This window comes from Thermobia domestica, chromosome 16 (assembly GCF_964235325.1).
Source record: "Thermobia domestica chromosome 16, izTheDome1.hap1.1, whole genome shotgun sequence".
In the NCBI taxonomy this organism is placed as follows: domain Eukaryota; kingdom Metazoa; phylum Arthropoda; class Insecta; order Zygentoma; family Lepismatidae; genus Thermobia; species Thermobia domestica.
In genome coordinates this window covers 77,539,848-77,558,106 of record NC_137469.1, presented here as the reverse complement: position 1 = coordinate 77,558,106, position 18,259 = coordinate 77,539,848, and the positions used below count along the sequence as shown (strand labels likewise).

General features: G+C 35.2%; 1 protein-coding gene across 1 annotated transcript in view; it reads right to left on the bottom strand.

Moving 5' to 3' along the window:
* Gp210 (nucleoporin 210) overlaps nucleotides 1-18,259 on the bottom strand; it is a 134,008-nt gene that overhangs the window by 73,478 nt on the left and 42,271 nt on the right. The window contains exons 7-12 of the mRNA XM_081742649.1: nucleotides 17,598-17,711; nucleotides 14,197-14,364; nucleotides 8,167-8,319; nucleotides 5,201-5,393; nucleotides 3,771-4,034; nucleotides 1,501-1,778 (exon numbers count right to left, since the gene is read on the bottom strand). Of these exons, the coding sequence (XP_081598775.1) occupies nucleotides 1,501-1,778; nucleotides 3,771-4,034; nucleotides 5,201-5,393; nucleotides 8,167-8,319; nucleotides 14,197-14,364; nucleotides 17,598-17,711 (1,170 nt within the window). The remainder of the gene's footprint in view (nucleotides 1-1,500; nucleotides 1,779-3,770; nucleotides 4,035-5,200; nucleotides 5,394-8,166; nucleotides 8,320-14,196; nucleotides 14,365-17,597; nucleotides 17,712-18,259) is intronic.

The following is an 18,259-nucleotide window of genomic DNA, read 5'->3' as shown; positions in this document are numbered from 1 at the left end:
TTAGTGACCTCCTGTTGTGACGCCTCATCATCATTTGCGATGGAGCGAAATTTGGAAAAGCGGTACGCCATTACGTTTTGCGTCAAACTGGGAAAATCAGCGACCGAAACCAAGGACATGCTTATGCAGGCCTACAAGGAGGATACCATGAGCCGCACAATCACCCCGTAAAAAGTTCAAAATGTCGAAATCGAAAGTGAAATCGATGTTGATTGCATTTTTTGACCGTCGTGGCATTGTCCGTAAGGAGTTTGTACCTCCTGGACAGAGTGTAAATGCAAGATTTTACGTGGAAGTGCTCACACGGCTGCGGAATCGGATCACACGCGTGAGACCAGACCTGGTGGGGAAATGGAAGCTCCACCATGTCAACGCGCCGACGGCGCGTGGATTGTGAGGGACCTCCTGACCAAATTCGGCATTTCCACGTTGCCTCAGCCCTCCCCTACAGCCCTGATGTGGCACCGCCGGACTTCTTCCTGTTCCCCCGTATCAAGAGGCAACTCAAGGGGCATCGTTTCGACTCGGTGGAAGCGGTCCAAGCGGCGACGAGGGCGCTGAACGGCATCCCGGAGGACGACTTGGCCTTCGGGACCTGGAAGGCTCGTTACCAGAAGTGTGTGAATGCCCAAGGGTTCTATTTTGAAGAGTATGAAGTCGATGTACCTTCAGTATTAAAAAAAATCAGTCCTACTACTTCTGGATACGACCCTGTAGATACAATTTTATTTTGGTATAGAATTTCGCTTACATTTCATAGTGAACTTCAGACAGTCTGTTAGAACTTATTTACAAAATGAAAGCCATAAACGGCCACCGAATGATGTTACTTCAATGACAGTAAAAGTTTACTGTTTACATAACTTACTCTTTCTTTAGTTTTATACCGTGTCAATATATTTGAAATAAATGTTATGTAAATATAAATATATATATACTTATTCTGCGTTTCCTACATAAAATGTGTCTTTAGCTCCATAAATGTTACCAATTGAAGTTTTAGTTTAAGCATAAATTCTAAATGATGATTTTCTCCCAAACGACCATATTTTCAGAAAAGTTATTGCTCAATTTTATTAAAATTTTACTAAAAACTTCTGTCGTTGAACATTACTCTACTAGCTCTACAAACAATTCGTTCGAATTGGAAAACCCACTACGTTCACCAATTTACCCTTTACTTCCCTATCAAGTGATGGATTACATCTTTGAGTATTGAACTTTTTTTTAACTTCAGAATGCAGAAATTAAATGATTTTTCGCACATAATGGGAAAAGAAATATGAAAACACACTGTTATTTTTTCATTACGGTTGAAATGTTCAAAAAAAAAAAAAAAAAAAAAAAAAAATCCCAAGCAAAAGAAACCGTGAAAAAAAAAAAAACTTTGCTTCGTTTTCAAAAAAGCCTAGTTTTCCAGTCCCTTGCATCTCTGGACATATAAATCAATTTTTTTATTCTCAGAACATTATGTGAAAATTTTGTTGCGTTTATACAAACCTTCTCTGAATTAAGATTCATTGGACACGACTTCCCGTCCGCTATTTTCAGTTCTGGTTTCAGCTGAACATATCGTGGTTTCGCACAATACACTTTCACGATAGCACGAACCATGGTCTCCTTGCACTGTTTCAACGTAGGATGATTGACAACTTCCAATACCACATCACTTTCACCAATCTTTTTACAAAGCACAGTAAATACATAGAAATCATGCTGATGTTTCATGAGGTTTTTCAATTCAGTAACTGCAACTACCTTCGTATCATCAACATCAACTGAAATAATACAATATTGAAGCTATCAATACGAGAATTAGACAAGAAGAATACGCAGAGAACACAATATACAAACAAGGCTTATGATTGCTAAATCTCTATACACTAATTCTACGTTAATTTTTTCTGTATCACCCTCATAAGTATTCTGGTATCAATAACAGGACATTTACCGCAAACTGAGGAGCTACATGTGTAGTCGCCTCAGCCAAATCATCCCGAAATGGTGTCAAAAGCAGCAGCACACAATTGATATGATCTGTTGACACACAAGAGGGATACTGCAGTTTGATTCAGTAGTGATGACAACGGCGTGTCACGAAAACATCACACATGTTCTGTTTATGGATTGTTAGGAGAGTTGTGGTCATCGAAAGGTGTCTTGCTTGAGTACAAATGTAGCTGGCTGGGGATCATTGGCCATGCCGATTATGCTAGGAAGACTTCCTAGTATTTAGGAAGCTTCTTCATTTTTATATAGTGGTTACCAATTTTTATATCATCCATCAAATAGTCGTTTCACCTTCCTCTTATTTTTCATCATACCTTCTATCACGTTCTTCTCAATCAATATCTACACCATTTTTGAATCATCTCCATTATTCATTCTTCCCTAGTATAGTGTCTAACTATTTCGGAGAAATAAAATTATTTGATTTCCCAAAGTTTTCTAGAAGATTTTTTTAGTAAATTACATAAATGCTGTTCAGTAACCATCTACAACTTTGTAATAATAATAATAATAAAAAAAAAAAACTCCGGATGTTAAAAATATGCCAACATTGCTGAAGATAGGGGATACTTTTGAATTTCAGTGATTTACCTAATGCCAATGAAGAATATTACAAATGTAGAATATGAGCCAGGTAGTATCTACAACATGCTGTTAAATCTACAATGGATGGGCTGGGTCTGTCAGACCTACAGACATGTGGAAAATTTATATTTTCTTATAGTTTTCATTCTGTGCCAACATGTTTCCCTGTAACATACAAAGAAAAGTGATTGATTGGACCGGAACTCGAAGGCATACCATGCCGATGCGTTGACCACTACGCCACCCAGTCTTCCTAGAACAGCCAAACATCCTCTCACTTCTGTAGTCGGTGCTCTCCGTTCAGACATTTTCACTCTTTGTATTATTGAATTTGCACCTACAGAGGATTTGGTGTATAAAAATACGTTAAAATCGGTGGTTTCCTCCTTTTATTAATATATGGTTTCCTGTACCTTTGAGACGTCTGCACGGGGTAGCAATGTATAAGTGCAGTTTCAGTTGTTGTTAAACTCTGCACAACCAAGCTTGGTTCGTGAGAGGCAGCCCGTCCGCTTGCGTTATTTTCTTGTGTTTCTACGTATCTAGTTGCACAATTTCCTTCGCATTTTTTCGTGAAAGATTTATAAGCATTTATTGCGTATAACCATTAAGAAACTTGCAGAACAAGTATCATTTTCAAATTTTCCTGAGTATATATGGAATGGATGTGCTGCACCTTGCTCTTCTGCACCCTGTTTAAAATAATAATAATAATAATAATAATAATAATAATAATAATAATAATAATAATAATAATAATAATAATAATAATAATAATAATAAAATCACTAATATTCTATGTCACTACTCGAGATAACACTTGTAAAATTAACTATCAAGAATATAATATTTTGTTTCGAATGATTATTATAACAACAAGTTGCCTAATGGATGCAAAAAACTTTCAAGATATTAATTATAAGATTTATCATATGTGAAAATAAGTGATTACAAATTAGACAGGAAATCTTAATTAAAAATAATAATAAAAATTCTGTAATGAATCCCCGTTTTCTTTCTTTCAATCATACTTCTTACGGGGATAGTAATTTTCAATGTGTCGTATTGATAAACGACATACGCAAAATATGTTGATAAAACGTAAAGTGTAATACCGCATACTCCTCCTACAGTTTTATCAATTAGATAAAAAGGTTTCAACTTATGTTACATACTTGATTTTGAATGTTTTGCTGGACCTCCAGGCCAAGGGCGAGGTCCGCCGATGAATGCAATTTGCCTTGATGAGCCAACAGCCAACACAGTTTCCCCAGATTCTGGATATACCGGTTTCAGCTTGCCGAACGTTGATACTGTCACTTTATCTTCAACATGAAGCCCGTCGTGAGAATAGGAGACTGTTACGTCACTTGTACCCAGTACTTTACCAACAACCGCTATTGTCGTACAAGCTGTTCCTACCGGAGCTGTTTTTAGAGCTGAAACAGAATCAAAAAGTTAGTATATTTCTGCATAAAGAGGTTACTACAATTTTGGAGCACAAAATTCAAATCATGAACAATAATGAAAGTTACATATTATTATGAACACACATTTGCTTATTGCTCACTTCTTTCAGTAATCCACATTTTCTTAAAACATAACATAGCTTTCTAATACATACAAGTCGGAATAATGTTTTTTTACTATTAGAAACTGGCGGAGATAAACTTCAACAGTGTTTACCAAATGCACCAAACGCTTTCTTTATGACATTTGAACAGCGGTCTTCGATTTTTGCAGATTTTGGAAAATAGTGAAGAGATGGTAGAACTGGTAAAACTATAGATCTATGTCTCATACGGTATCGGTGTTTAACTATAAACAAGCACTCACATACAGAGTAGGTACAATACAACTGAGGAATGAGTTTCAACGTACTAATTTATGTAAAAGAACAAATATTGTTACATACAAGGTGCATAGTGTTATTACATTTCTGCAGTATTTAACAATAAATCTTGCTGACTGCTTATTCATGCAGTCCTAGGAATTAGTCCTAGACCAGCTGCTTAATTTTTTTTTTTTTTCTTGTCGAGACTACATTATAAATTACAAAGTAATAACATATTATACCTATCGCTACACCAAATATTTCCACAGTATTTGGGTCATTGCGCTTCACAAAACATCATTCTAGTTCTGTGTTAGTGTATATGGAAACGCTGTTGTTTCAAATAAAGAAGATGGCAGACATCATACACTCATCATAAAATGTTTCTATGTACACTTTATCAATACTCAGAAGAGGCAAATAGGCATACTAATCTACTAAATTTCAACTTGTAAGTCCAGAAGTTATTCCGGTTTCCCCGAATACAACAAGATAAACATGTATTGCTCCGGAGTACTTCTAATGAATGCGTTTGAACGCTCTAATTTATGTAAAACAGCAAATATTATTATATATGAGGTGTATTGCGCAAGAATAACAAGACGTACTCAGGAGAATAGGACTGCACGAATAAGCAGTGAGGTTTGTAAAATATAGCACAACTATAATACAAAACACAGATAGCAATATTTGCTCTTTGTATATAGGTACTATACAAGTTTACATGTAAGTCTTTTCTTTTGAAACATATTTAAATTACACTCAACTTACACGAATTATATACGAAGTTTTCATCGGATAACTGCACAGCGAAATCTATATCGTCACATTTAGTAAAAGGAATTTTCGTCTTACTTCCAGGCTTTTCAGCAAAAAGAGCCACATTAAGAAATAAAGGAGTGTCCACTTCTGCTTCCATTACGTATTGAACAATTTCCAAGTACATTACTGGCAATACATACAACTGGAATGTAAAAAGACATACACAAATCAGCACAATCTAACAACTACAAACGTTTTTTCTTTTCATCATATTGTTTTAACTATTTAGAAACGCCAACGAAATAGAAATATAAGATCTTTATTTTCTATCTGCATGCTTAAGCATTCACAAGACTCGAAAAACACAAGTAAAATTATACTGTTTATATCTTAACAGTAATTTTACGTTTCACTGTACCCTACTTAAAATGATAAATGCCAAAATAATTTAGAATATTCTTAATATTTGCCTTCAGTATTTTTTATTTGATTTGGTTAATTAGTCTAAATACCTAAACAATTCACAGCAATAAGTGGTGACTGAGGATGCTAAGAATTTTTGTTTATCGACTAACATTATTTTTTAATATCGGATAATACAGGAACAATATTCACTGGAATTTAATGCAATGCATGACATTAAATGTGATATTACACAGAAAACCCTTATGCCTAACGTTCACAAAAATTCAGTCTGTTTCCCAAAATAGATTTTCGATAGTTTTTATCCATTTGCTAATTTCAAAATACTGTATTGCCCTTTTAAGTTTAGTAACATTAATTAACATCAACTAATACAATGCAATAAAATAGCCACATGTTTTTCGACATGTTTCTCATTCTCAAAAATGACTTTAGAGTAACCAACTATGTGGTTATACAATGAATTCGTTTACGGCAAGTAGGGTGACTCAGTGGTAGAGTACCACCAGATTCGATCCCAGGTTAAGTGAGTTAGTAATGTATAACATCACGTGTTTGGATTTTCTAAGCGTTCTCCCGTTTCCTTCCACATTCTCATTCCGCCAATTATTCCATAATCATTAACTTCCATCATTCGTCTCGTTTCATTTACAGGGCATAACAGTAGGAAGTAAACTAGATACGTATTTCATTTCTAGAACTAGTTTCGCGGCAGGAATTCATGTGGTTTGGAAATGAAATTAAATCTTTAAGTTTTACGTCCCACGTTTATGCCGATTAGGCTGAACGAGACGGTGATGATGAGAGATGAATGAAATGGTGGAATGAAGAAAGTGGGAGGAAACGGGAGAACCCCGAGGGAACCCACACACACGGTGTTTGTCCACCACAAAGTCCACACGGCGCGAGCTGGGATCGAACCAGGGACTCCAAGCACCGGGGGTTCATGTGATTCGGATCTCACATGAAGCTCTAAGTTCACGTTTCATTATAGCCTCGCTGGTGAAAAACATGGTAAACTGAAAATCACATTTAAAACTAGTACAAAATGAGGACTATTCAAAATTCATAATTTTATTAAGAAGTAGTTTATAAATAGCGAAAAAGAATAATGCAAAGAAACTATAACAGTGTTCATCCAATTTCATACTAAAAAAATTAATTAATTAATTAATTAAATTTAAAAAGTAATAGAGAAAACGAATTACTGAGCTTCACGCTGTTCATTACTTTTTTCTCCAGACAATGAACAACAGTTGATATGAATTAAGTCGTCAACTAGCTTACTAGTGCATAGTTTCACATCTTTACTGCCCACAAATCTTAGATGCAATTTGATGTTTAACTGAAAGGTCTGGAATTTACTGGACTATATGAAAGGTCTTAAGAGACAACTCTTAATGCAAAAAATAAATATGAAATGACTCAAACATACAATCTTACTATGTACCACGAATTAATGGTATTTTAAATAATCAGATTCAGTGTGCACTGACACCTTTGTCAATGACTACTAGAGGGGGCGCGGTGGCTCAGTGGTAGAGCGTTCACTTCCGGTGCTTAGGTCCCTGGTTCGATCCCAGCTCGCGCCGAGTGGACTTTGTGGTGGACAAACACCGTGCTCGTGGGTTTTCTCGGGATTCTCCCGTTTCCTCCCACTTTCTTCATTCCACCATTTCACTCATCTCTCATCATCACCGTCTGCTTTAGCCTAACCGGCATAACCGTGGGACGTAAAACTTAAAGATTTCATTTCATTTCATTTTCAATAACTACTAGAAATTTTTTCTCGTTACATATTTTTATGGTTATTCTACAGCTACATGAGAAGTGAATTACAATTGTCAGAAATTCTTTTAAACTTCTCAAAGGACAAGAAATTAAAATCAGTGTTAAGCTTAGTAACTGAGCATCATTCTTGGCCCAAGAAGCTAAGTTTATTATAGTTTTGAACTATCTGAATAAGTGAATTACACTTATCAGAACTTCATTCTAATTTTACTTTATAAGGACAACTAATTAATACCATTTACTAGACTATAAACTGCACATGGTACTTTTTCGTAATAGTTTCGGGAAGTGATGTTATTTTACTTTCCTTTCAGAAAGACTCCACAGGTAGGCAGGAACTACACATGTCCACTTAAGTAAATTTTTAAAAGTGATCGACAAAGATGTCAGCGTACGCTGAAACTGATTAAAATAAAACTATTTCGTACCATAAGCTAAGACTAGTTTTTTATCATCTATCCTATAGCATCTGTCAGCAAAGAAGTTTTACTTTACGAAACTGTTATACTTTCCAGTTATTGAGTTATTAAAAAATAAATAAAAATAAAATAAAAAAATAAAAAAATGGAGCCCTAATATATAAAAAAAGCATTAAATTCTATTTGAAACTTCTGGAATTTTCCCTAAAAATAGTTTCTTAGAAACTATATATATTGTAATTAATTGTATTAGATAATGTTCATATCCCTTTTTTTCGGCTAATTATATTTGAATCACATTGATTATAACTTTAAAGGATGAGCTAATTTAAAAAATCCTACCTTTGCCGAGTCTCGGTTCTGTTGATTTTTTATCATTGCGGCTGTTATATTACTGATTCCTCTAGCATTTGTCTTGACAACTCCAGACTGGGTAACGACACCAACAGCTGTATTGCTGCTAGTCCATAAGAACTTTCCATCTCCTCCAGACGCCTATTTAGTGTACACACAAATGAAATTAAGTGCATGAACATCTGAACATAATTGAAATAAAAATCATACTTATATATCAGACATTTCCAACTGACGTAGGAGCGGGCATTTATTATCAGAACCACAACAGAGAGAACAAACTGAGTAAACAAGGGAATGGGGTAAACGGTATGAAATAAAACAAGTGTTGGCAGTGTACGATTAGTTGTGAATTATCCACGAGTATTGGATCTGCAAAACAATTTACTACGGCTTTTTGCTTGTCCGCACTGTCTTCTACCTGTGTTCTTCGTGTCTCTGTGTCGTTTCTGTATTCTTCTTCGTGTTTGTACGTGATTTCTGTATTCTTCTTCGTGTCTCTGTGTGGTTTCTGTATTCTTCTTTGTGTTTGTATGTGATTTCTGTATTCTTCGTGTGTCCGTGTTTCTCTGTATTCTCCTTGTTTCTGTGTGATTTCTGCATCCTTCTTCCTGTTTCTATGTAGTTTCTATATTCTTTCTGTCTGTATGTGGTTTCTGTATTTTACTTCGCGTCTCTGTGTGGTTTACTGAGAATATGAGCAGCAAACTCTGACGTCACAGATCATTCAGTTGGAAATTACTGGTATATATATATATATATATATTTTTACAAACTTAAAACAAAATTTCACTTTTCCCACAACATTTATGGCTTCTTATATTTCAAACTTTACTTGGGAAATCGCAACTAGCACTATAGGAGATGAGGAGGGCTTAAAGTCGCACATGGCAATTATAATCAAAGTAAGTTCATATGAATAATCAGCTATATGCGACGGTATCTTAACTTCAAATTATCATCTTATGGAAAACAAATGAATAACACTAGTTAACAAAGGTTTTGTTACATAAAAGGAAATACCTGTTTTTAAAGGAACTTTTTGCGCTGAATTCGAATATGCACTCGGTTTTTCTCCATCACGTACGATTTTCCCGTAACAGAGGGATTTTCGGGAAAATCCCTCAAAAATTTCCCTTTTCGTTTATTTTACACCCCAAGATCTTGTCCCCTTGCATATACTAACATAGAAATTATACCTAAGTATACTTTGATTCATATTTAACAAACCCTCCAAGTTTCGTAATAATCGCTTTATTCTTTCTAGAGAAATAAATATGTTTGTATGTATACTGTGTGTACTGTTTATTGCACCTTATAGTAATGCTTTCAGATCTCTTAAGTTAAGGTAAAACGTTTTGCTTTATTACCACAAACACATATATAAAATATAATACAATATAATTTACAAGTGTGACAATTTACAATAAACAATAATACAAATGTACCAAAAGGTCATGAAAAGACAATCAAAACTATCACAATATATGAAACTTCCATTGGGTTACAAAAACGTACACTATTTCCTTCTTTTGTAAGAAATGTTGCATTCTCTAACAAGACCCCAACAATAGTCCCCCATCATTGAAGGATCCCATCGTCCCTGGTACCTTTTCTCCATTGCCATTATATCTTGGTGGAATCTTTCCCCCTGTTCGTCGCTGAGAGCACCTAGGTTAGCAGGAAAGAAGCTGAGGTGGGAGTGCAAAAAGTGGATTTTTAAAGACATCCTACAACCCAACTCTTTGTATTTCTGTATCATGACCTGTACGATTTCTGTGTAACTCTCAGCTTTGTTATTGCCCAGAAAGTTGCGCACAACACACTTAAATGCTGTCCAGGCAGCTAGCTCAGCACTGTTTAACTTGCTGTCAAAGCTATCATCAAGCATTAATTTCCTAATTTGGGGACCAATAAACACTCCCGCTGAAATCTTAGCATCACTCAGGTTAGGGAACTTATCTCGCAAATACTTGAAACCTTCACCAGATGTGTCCATGGCTTTGACAAAGTTTTTCATAAGTCCTAACTTGATATGAAGTGGCGGTAGTAATATCTTATTAGGATCTACCAAAGGAGCGTATTTGACGTTGCATTCTCCAGGTACGTAATTCACTCTAGGTTCCCATTCCTTTACTTCATAATGTTTGTCATCAGCTCGGCTATCCCATAAACATAAAAAACATTGGTACTTCGTGTAACCGCACTGCAGTCCTAATAAAATACCAACTACCTTGAGATCACAACATATTTTCCAACAATGGTCCTTGTAATTTATAAGATTTAGCAAAGTTGACATGGTGTCATAGGATTCCTTAATCTTCACTGAGTGCGCAAGTGGTATAGAAGGTTTTTTATTTCCATTATGTAAAAGGACAGCTTTAAGGCTGACCTTTGACGCGTCGATAAATAACCTCCATTCTTCTGGAACGTAAGGAATTCCTAGCTCCGCCATCAACCCATTTATATCCGTACATATGCACACATTATCTTGCATTGAGAAATAGCTTGAAAATTGAACATGCCTTTTCCTGTACACTGATATGTTTGTTTCTGCATCCAATAAGTTCCACTGCTGGAGCCTTGATCCCAGAAGTTCCGCCTCTTGTTTTGTCAGGTGCAAATCACGGACTAGGTCATTAAGTTCACATTGCCGGATGAAATGTGGCTCGCGAACACAGTCAGGGATGAACGTTGGATCCTTGTATGTACATGTTGATGTCGATGGTTCATCAAGGTCATGATCATCATCAGAGTCTTTTGGCCATATCTCTTCCCAGTTGGTAGGGGGCTCGGGAAGTGGAAGTTCATCCCCGTGCGGAATAGGTCTAATTGCGGATTTAACGTTGGGATAACTTATTGTGTATTTGCTTTTTTTAGAATGTCCCTTAACTACTGTGAGACAAAAATAACAATCATCCAGATGGTTGGTGGGTTCTCTCCACACCATTGGTACAGCAAATTTCATGAACCTCCGTTTCCCTTTGGCCCATGCAAGTAAAGTGACGTAGCACGACGCACAAATTATGTTGGGTGCCCAAGTTTTGTCCTGATCTCCCACACGACATCCGAAATATATATAATATGCTAATTTCACCGATGGCGTAATGGATCTACACTGTCCTTTAACTACAAACTGGCCACACACATAACAAAAACTATTTGGTGAGTTAACACACAAACGCCGTCCTCTTGACGCCATTGTACTGATCACAAACTAAACTTCTGGTCTTAGTTGGGTATAATGCCGTTAAGATCAAACATGAAAGCACTCTTAGCAGCAAAGACAACTTTGAAAGTGAAGTAGTGTTAAACCACACGTCAATATAAAAATGTACAAAACTCTCTCACCAGGTGTCAAGAACACAAGAAAGAAAGAAATGCGCGGGGGGAGGGGGGAAACGATACCGTAGTGGAAAATTCAGACTGCATTAGTTCATTGTTGTCAACAATGAGTCTGTATTCCATTCTTTCTTTCTTTTGCATTCTGTTACATTTGATAACAAATATTGATAACCATTTCATGAACAAAACGAAAAAACTTGGAGAATTGTATATATATGTATTAAGACATACATATACTGAACGTTTAAAAAAAATATACGTTGGAAGTACATTCTATTTTTATACACGTTTCTAATTTACAGAGAGCAATACAAGTGTGTTGTTGACTATTGTAAATATTCATTTTTATGTCTGTGTTTGTAGTAATAAAGCAAATCGTTTTTACCCCAACTCAGGAGATCTGAAAGCATTACTATCAGGTGCAATAAACAGTGCACACAGTATACATACAAATATATTTATTTCTCTAGAAAGAACAAAGCGATTTTTACGAAACTTTTAGGGTTTATTAAATATAAATCAAGGTATACTTAGGTATAATTTCTATGTTACTATATGTAAGGGGACAGGAGCTAGGGGAATAAAATATCTGAAAAAGGGAAATTTTTGAGGGAATTTCCCGAAAATCCCTCTGTTGCGGGAAAACTGTACGTGATGGAGAGAAACCGAGTGCATATTCGAATTCAGCGCAAAAAGTTCCTTTAAGATCAGGTGATTTTTCTCATGTAACAAACAAAAAGTTTAAATTTGTTAACTAGTGTAATGAAATCATATTAGTCACATAAAATTTACTTCGAAGATTTCTTAAAATTACAATTTGTATTTTTGTGAGATGTCAAACATGACCTGTCAATTGGTAAGATTACGATTACGAATTAGATTTCTGGGTTTTCGGCATTTATGGCCATGTTAGCCCCTCACGTATGAGGGATGACCTCCCTCGATGATCACATTACCCGGGGAATTGGGGTAGAAAAAAAGACGAGGAAAGGAAGGAAGCAGGCTGGGAAAATTATATTAAGTACCATCCCGGCATTTACCTGGTCTGAACGAGAAAAATCCAGGTAAACCTCACCCAGCATGGCTGATCTGAAAAAGGCTGACTATTTCAACCGACTATCCTCACTAGAAATTGGACCTGGGACTGTTCGCACTAAAGGCACACGGCAAACAACGACATAAGTAATAACTGCATTTAAAAATTGCTTTAGTAAGGATCCAGCACGTAAACCACCACTGGTACCGTTGCTCGGTCAATTCCGATGTCTCCGACTAAATCGCTTCGCAAAAGAGCAGCTGAACTAAATATACCGAGCTCAACAATGCAAGACCACATTAAAAATAATCTGCATTTGAAACCACTTAGACTGATGTTTGTGAATGAGTTATCTGACGACATGGAACAGTGTGTTGTAGCTTGCTGTGCTCTTATGACACAATTTCCAAATGTGTCTCGCTCATGAGTGTTATTTTAAGATGAATGTGCGATATATTGCAGTTCACACAGGAAGAATATGGTCTTCAGGTCGAAGAAAAATTCTTATTATGTGCATAATTAGAAATGAAACTCATGTTATGATTATGATACAGACCGGAATGGCCACATGGTATTTCTTCGGATTTTTTAAAATATACATAAAATTAATATGTGAATGGACGCTTATTTACACATATTGCAAACGTGGTTAATTCCTCAGCTGCAAGAGAAGGGATAAATGGATCGTGCGTGGGTACAGTAGGGGGCTCTAGCCCATTTTACTTTTCAGGTATGTGAATTCCTTAATGAATAATTTCTAGGCCGTTGGATTGAGGATAATTCTCCATCTCCATCCCTATTGAAATGGCCTCCACGAAGCCCGGCCTTCTAACACCAGACAACTGATTGTGGGGAATAATTAAGTTACATGTTTCTCATTGTCGGTACAGAACAGATGACAATTCCGCAAAAGTGTGGAGGAAGCCTTTCGAATGATAACTCGTCACAACCACTGGATACATAGTGCGTATCCGTAATGCTCAAATGTAATATGATAAATAAATAAAATAAAATAACATTGATATTGCTCTTGGTGATACTGGGACTGCTGGACAATCTGTACATATTATTTTTCTGGGTACAGACATCATCGATATATCAGGGGTAGAGAAGCAAAACCTGCTAAATTCATTCTTCAATTTTGTGAGGAAACGAAGAAAAAGTGACGCCCTTATTTTTCAGAGTTGAACTTGTTTGTTTGTTTGTTTAATGGTCACTACTTAATGCAGATGAGTGAAATCTATCACTAAACAAAAAAAATGTTCAACAATTCTGAAACATAAGGGCGTCACTTTTTCTTCGTTCCGTGACAAAATTGAAAAATGGATTTAACAGGTTTTGCTTCTATACCTCTGATATATGGGTTACAGGACCAGTTCTTATGTTCTTACATTAAAGGCATTATTGAATACAAAAGAGATTCTAGGGTAAAAGAGTCTAGGGTAAAATTAGACTTCTAAAAGCATGCTCTCGTAACTCAACAAAAAGTACGAAAATTATATTTTGCAACTAAAATCTACAATTTAAGTAAAATATACTATACTAAGAAGTATGTTTGAAACAAATTTTATCATATACGTGACTGAAGTTACCTGTCATTTTTAACTAAAACAAAGAAAAATTTTTAAGCATTGTACCTTAATTGTAATCTCATATTTTGGTTTATTTACAGGATCCCAGGGTAACACAATTTCACGTGGATTTAGGATAATTTTGTCGTATATCAATAACTCAGCGTCAGCAGATACTTTCGGCATCAGAGGACGATCTTCACCGTCTGGTGTTATTATAGATACCAGCGTGGCCTGTTAAAATAACCAGTAAAAAAAGTCGTCATTAATATAACATTACAGTTAAAAATACAAAATCAAGGACATGTATTTTACACAGTTTCATGAATTTCAGTACAGGAGATACTTCGATTTCTGACTTCATGGTAATTTGATCTTGGACTTAAATGTGGAATATTTTAGAAGTAGAAGCAAAATACATAAACACTAAATAAATAAATAAATAAATTCACTAACGTGCGAAAAATACTGAGGCAGTGCCGGTCTGGAGCAATCACGGGCCCTCGGCTAAAGTTGGTTGTGGGTCCCCTGATCGAGAAACTTTTCACAGCGTATCTTCGGTACTTACAACAATGATTAAAGGTTTGTTTATGAAGAAAAAGTTTCTGAAGTATTTTAAATCTATCTATGTTACGATAAATGACAAGGTAAAACATACTTAAGCAATATAACGTAGATATAAATCATGATACAGGTTTCGGCGTCAGTTCAGCATTGTACTATATGATGTAATGAGGCTATGAGTGAAATAAAGAGAAATGTGTTGATATGGCAAAATTATGCGGAACCCGTATAGTTATAAACATCTTTTTTATTCTATGAGAACTAATGACACATATTTAACATGTATTACAACATTTATATGACCACATAACTGTAAAAACACGAAAATATTAGAATGCACTAACAAAGTGAAGCTTATTCTAGATTTATATTAATACAAACAGGCAAATGATTGATTACTACTAATAAATGATTACAATATCATAAAGCACAAAATTGTAAAATTGAAAATGACTCAGACGCACACAGGAATTACAAAGTATCAGGAACATATCAATATATTAATTTTCTTTTCAAAACTTCGCTTGTCACCGCAATTTCATCAATGACTTTATTTTTGTCTGAATTTATAAACAAGTCTCACTCAACATTCATCAACATTAAGGGAGATAGTAAGTTCTCGCTTAAAGAATATCTGAGTCTGTTTTTTACAATTTTCAGTTTCGATAAAAGCTCATTCACAAGTTACCTGAGTGGATAGAATGCTCATTATATATTTAAACATAGTATATAAATTACTAAATAATCCAGACTGTGATGATAGTTCATATAGAATGGGAAATGCACATGGGAGACATCTTAAACATTTCCTTTTAGTACCACATTGAGTTTCAGACCTTTTCTTTCTATCTTCAGATTCTTCTTCAGATGTCACACTTTCATCTGAATCACCATCACCATCATTACTTGTAATTCTCACAAATTTACACACTTCTTTCTCTTCTAGTTCTTCAGACTTGTCACTAAAATCTGCACTCAAATTACGATACTGGCTTGCAAACTGTTTCAATTCTAGCAACAACTCACTTCTATTCACGTTTGCTAATTGAGAAACAGTTTGCAAGCAATCATCTGGAAAATCTTCTACCTCCATTGCAACTATATCCTCGTACCTTGCAGTAGAGTCTTGTTGGGTACAAACCGTTCTTCTATACTTTTACTCGCATAATCGAGAATGTTAAAGTATAGTGCTTTGTATTACTGGTCATGTCACAAATTTCTAGTCTCGTCGGAAACTTGTTCACAAGGCATTTTCTTCACCTTAGGAATTCTTTTTTCTGGAAAATCACCTTCTATATCAATTTCCCCATTCCTAAAATAAGCTTTGATGTCTTTAATCAGGGATTTACATTTGTCATGCAATCTTTTAAAATTTTTGTCACTTCTTTTTCTTCTAATTCCGTGTAATAATGCATCTACCGACTACCAGGCCTTAGCATAGTCTAAAGACTTGCTTTGGAGAAAGATGGACACAGAAGAAGTAACTAAAAACATGTCTAGCATGACTACAGCTAGAAACAAATTTTCGAATTTGCACCACTGTCCTAGAAGGAAACGCACTGTAAATTTTGTTTTGCAATCGAAATTGCCTGTTGACATATCTAACAATACACGTAACGAATTTAGAAGATTCAACATTATCATAATGTAAATCTATTATGGATGATAGAGCTTTGTGTTTGCTCCACCACCTAGTAACACCTATTTTTTTTTTTTTTTAATCGATGTAGCTTTGCCCACCCAGAATGATGTTTCTTTGTAAATTTCTCCCACACGATCATTCTCTTGTATGAATTGCTTAAAAAGCAAGCGGATTCTTCCACAAGCCCGAATAAGTGTTCTGCTTGGAGGCACTTTACAGTAGAATCTGCTATAACTAAATTGAGCACGTGTCCCATGCAATGAGTGTATATGATTTCTGGGTTTACCTTCTTCAAATGTGCTTGAAGACCATTGTAGCACCCTTTCATATTACTGGCTCCATCAAAAGAGCATGCAACCATATTTGAAAGAGGTATATTTAACTTTTCAAGTGATGATTGTAATTGTTCAAATAGTGCTTCGCCAGAGGTATCTTCTGCTAAATCAAGAAGTCTTTCATAGATTTTACGCTGTACAACATAACGAACACAAACGGCTACTTGGTCCATCACTGCTATATCTTGAGTAGTATCTATCATGACACTATATATTATGCTGTCTTTTAAATCCTTAATAATCATATTTTGCCGTTTTACATTATATGTAAATCTGGTACTGGTCGTTTTTTAACTGGTTTTCAAGCATTACCTTAAACTATGTTCTTGTGTTTTAAAATTATCAGTAGTTAATGCTGTTTTTGTGTTCTAAACATCTGATAATTAAGTTATTTTTTTAAGTTTTAAATATCTATTTTCCTATGCGCCTGGGCCCTCCCAAAGGCTCTGGGGCCCTTCGGGCCCTCGGCAATCGCCGAGCAGCCGACCTAGCCAGACCGGCACTGTACTGAGGTAGCGCTTTAAAAAAAAAAATAAAACCGTAAATATACTGGAGAAACAGAGAAGAAGTAAAGCAAAACTCACACGACGGATTGAATGCTAAAAATAAATGGGTGAAAAAATAAGGATGGGAGAGAGAAAAATACAACACTACGAATACAAAATTATGTATAAAGCAAAATTTAAAAGCATTGTAGGAAGTTATAGGAGGAGGGTAAGAAGTTATATGAAGACAATAAAATAATAAAACAAAAGGCGAAACTATTAAGTCATTTAAGCCACAAAGAATGTCTATGATATTGAGTTTACCTCTCTAATTCACAACATATATATCTTTGCAAGCTTTCATTTAAAAATGCTATTGCTATTTTATTAGTCATTATTTCTATTTATAATTCATCAAAATAGTCGCAAGGAGAAACTTACCGTGACAGGTGCGGTTCCTACTTTTATTGGCCAACCAAAATGATGTGTTCCATTAAGAGTACTACTTTCAACATGAAAATAATTGCTTGGTATAGATGTTGATACTTTAACTTGCTGTAAAAGATAGGAAAATAAAATATAACAATGGTTTGAAATAATAAACATTCTGAAAACTTTGTCTTTGAAAAATGAGCATTGAAAATGTTATAAATTGTTAAATACCATAAAATAATTTTAAAAAATACCAGTTAAGAAATATTGTACTATAAGATCCACAGTGACTTGATTCAGTGCTAAATATATATTTTAATACCCCTAGGAATATCAAGGAGGAAAGAAATTCTCGTATCTATCCGCTTTAACAGTCAAATACAACATTCCCGCTTCTCCTCTTCTTCGGCATTATTATGACTTATAATATGGAAAATCGAGTGCCACAGTGGAGTATCTGCCTCATGTACTAAAATTAAGGCAGTACTAGCAATTGTGTTCCTTTTCAATCACACAGCAAAACATAACATTACCTGCGAATGTAGTACTGAGAATTCTTACTGTGGCGTTGACTCGTACAGTCCGCCTCAAAATTCATTTTAACTAATTACTAAAGGCTTCATAATTTTTAAATTTAAAAAATCTTGCGACATACTGTTGGGAAGCACTAT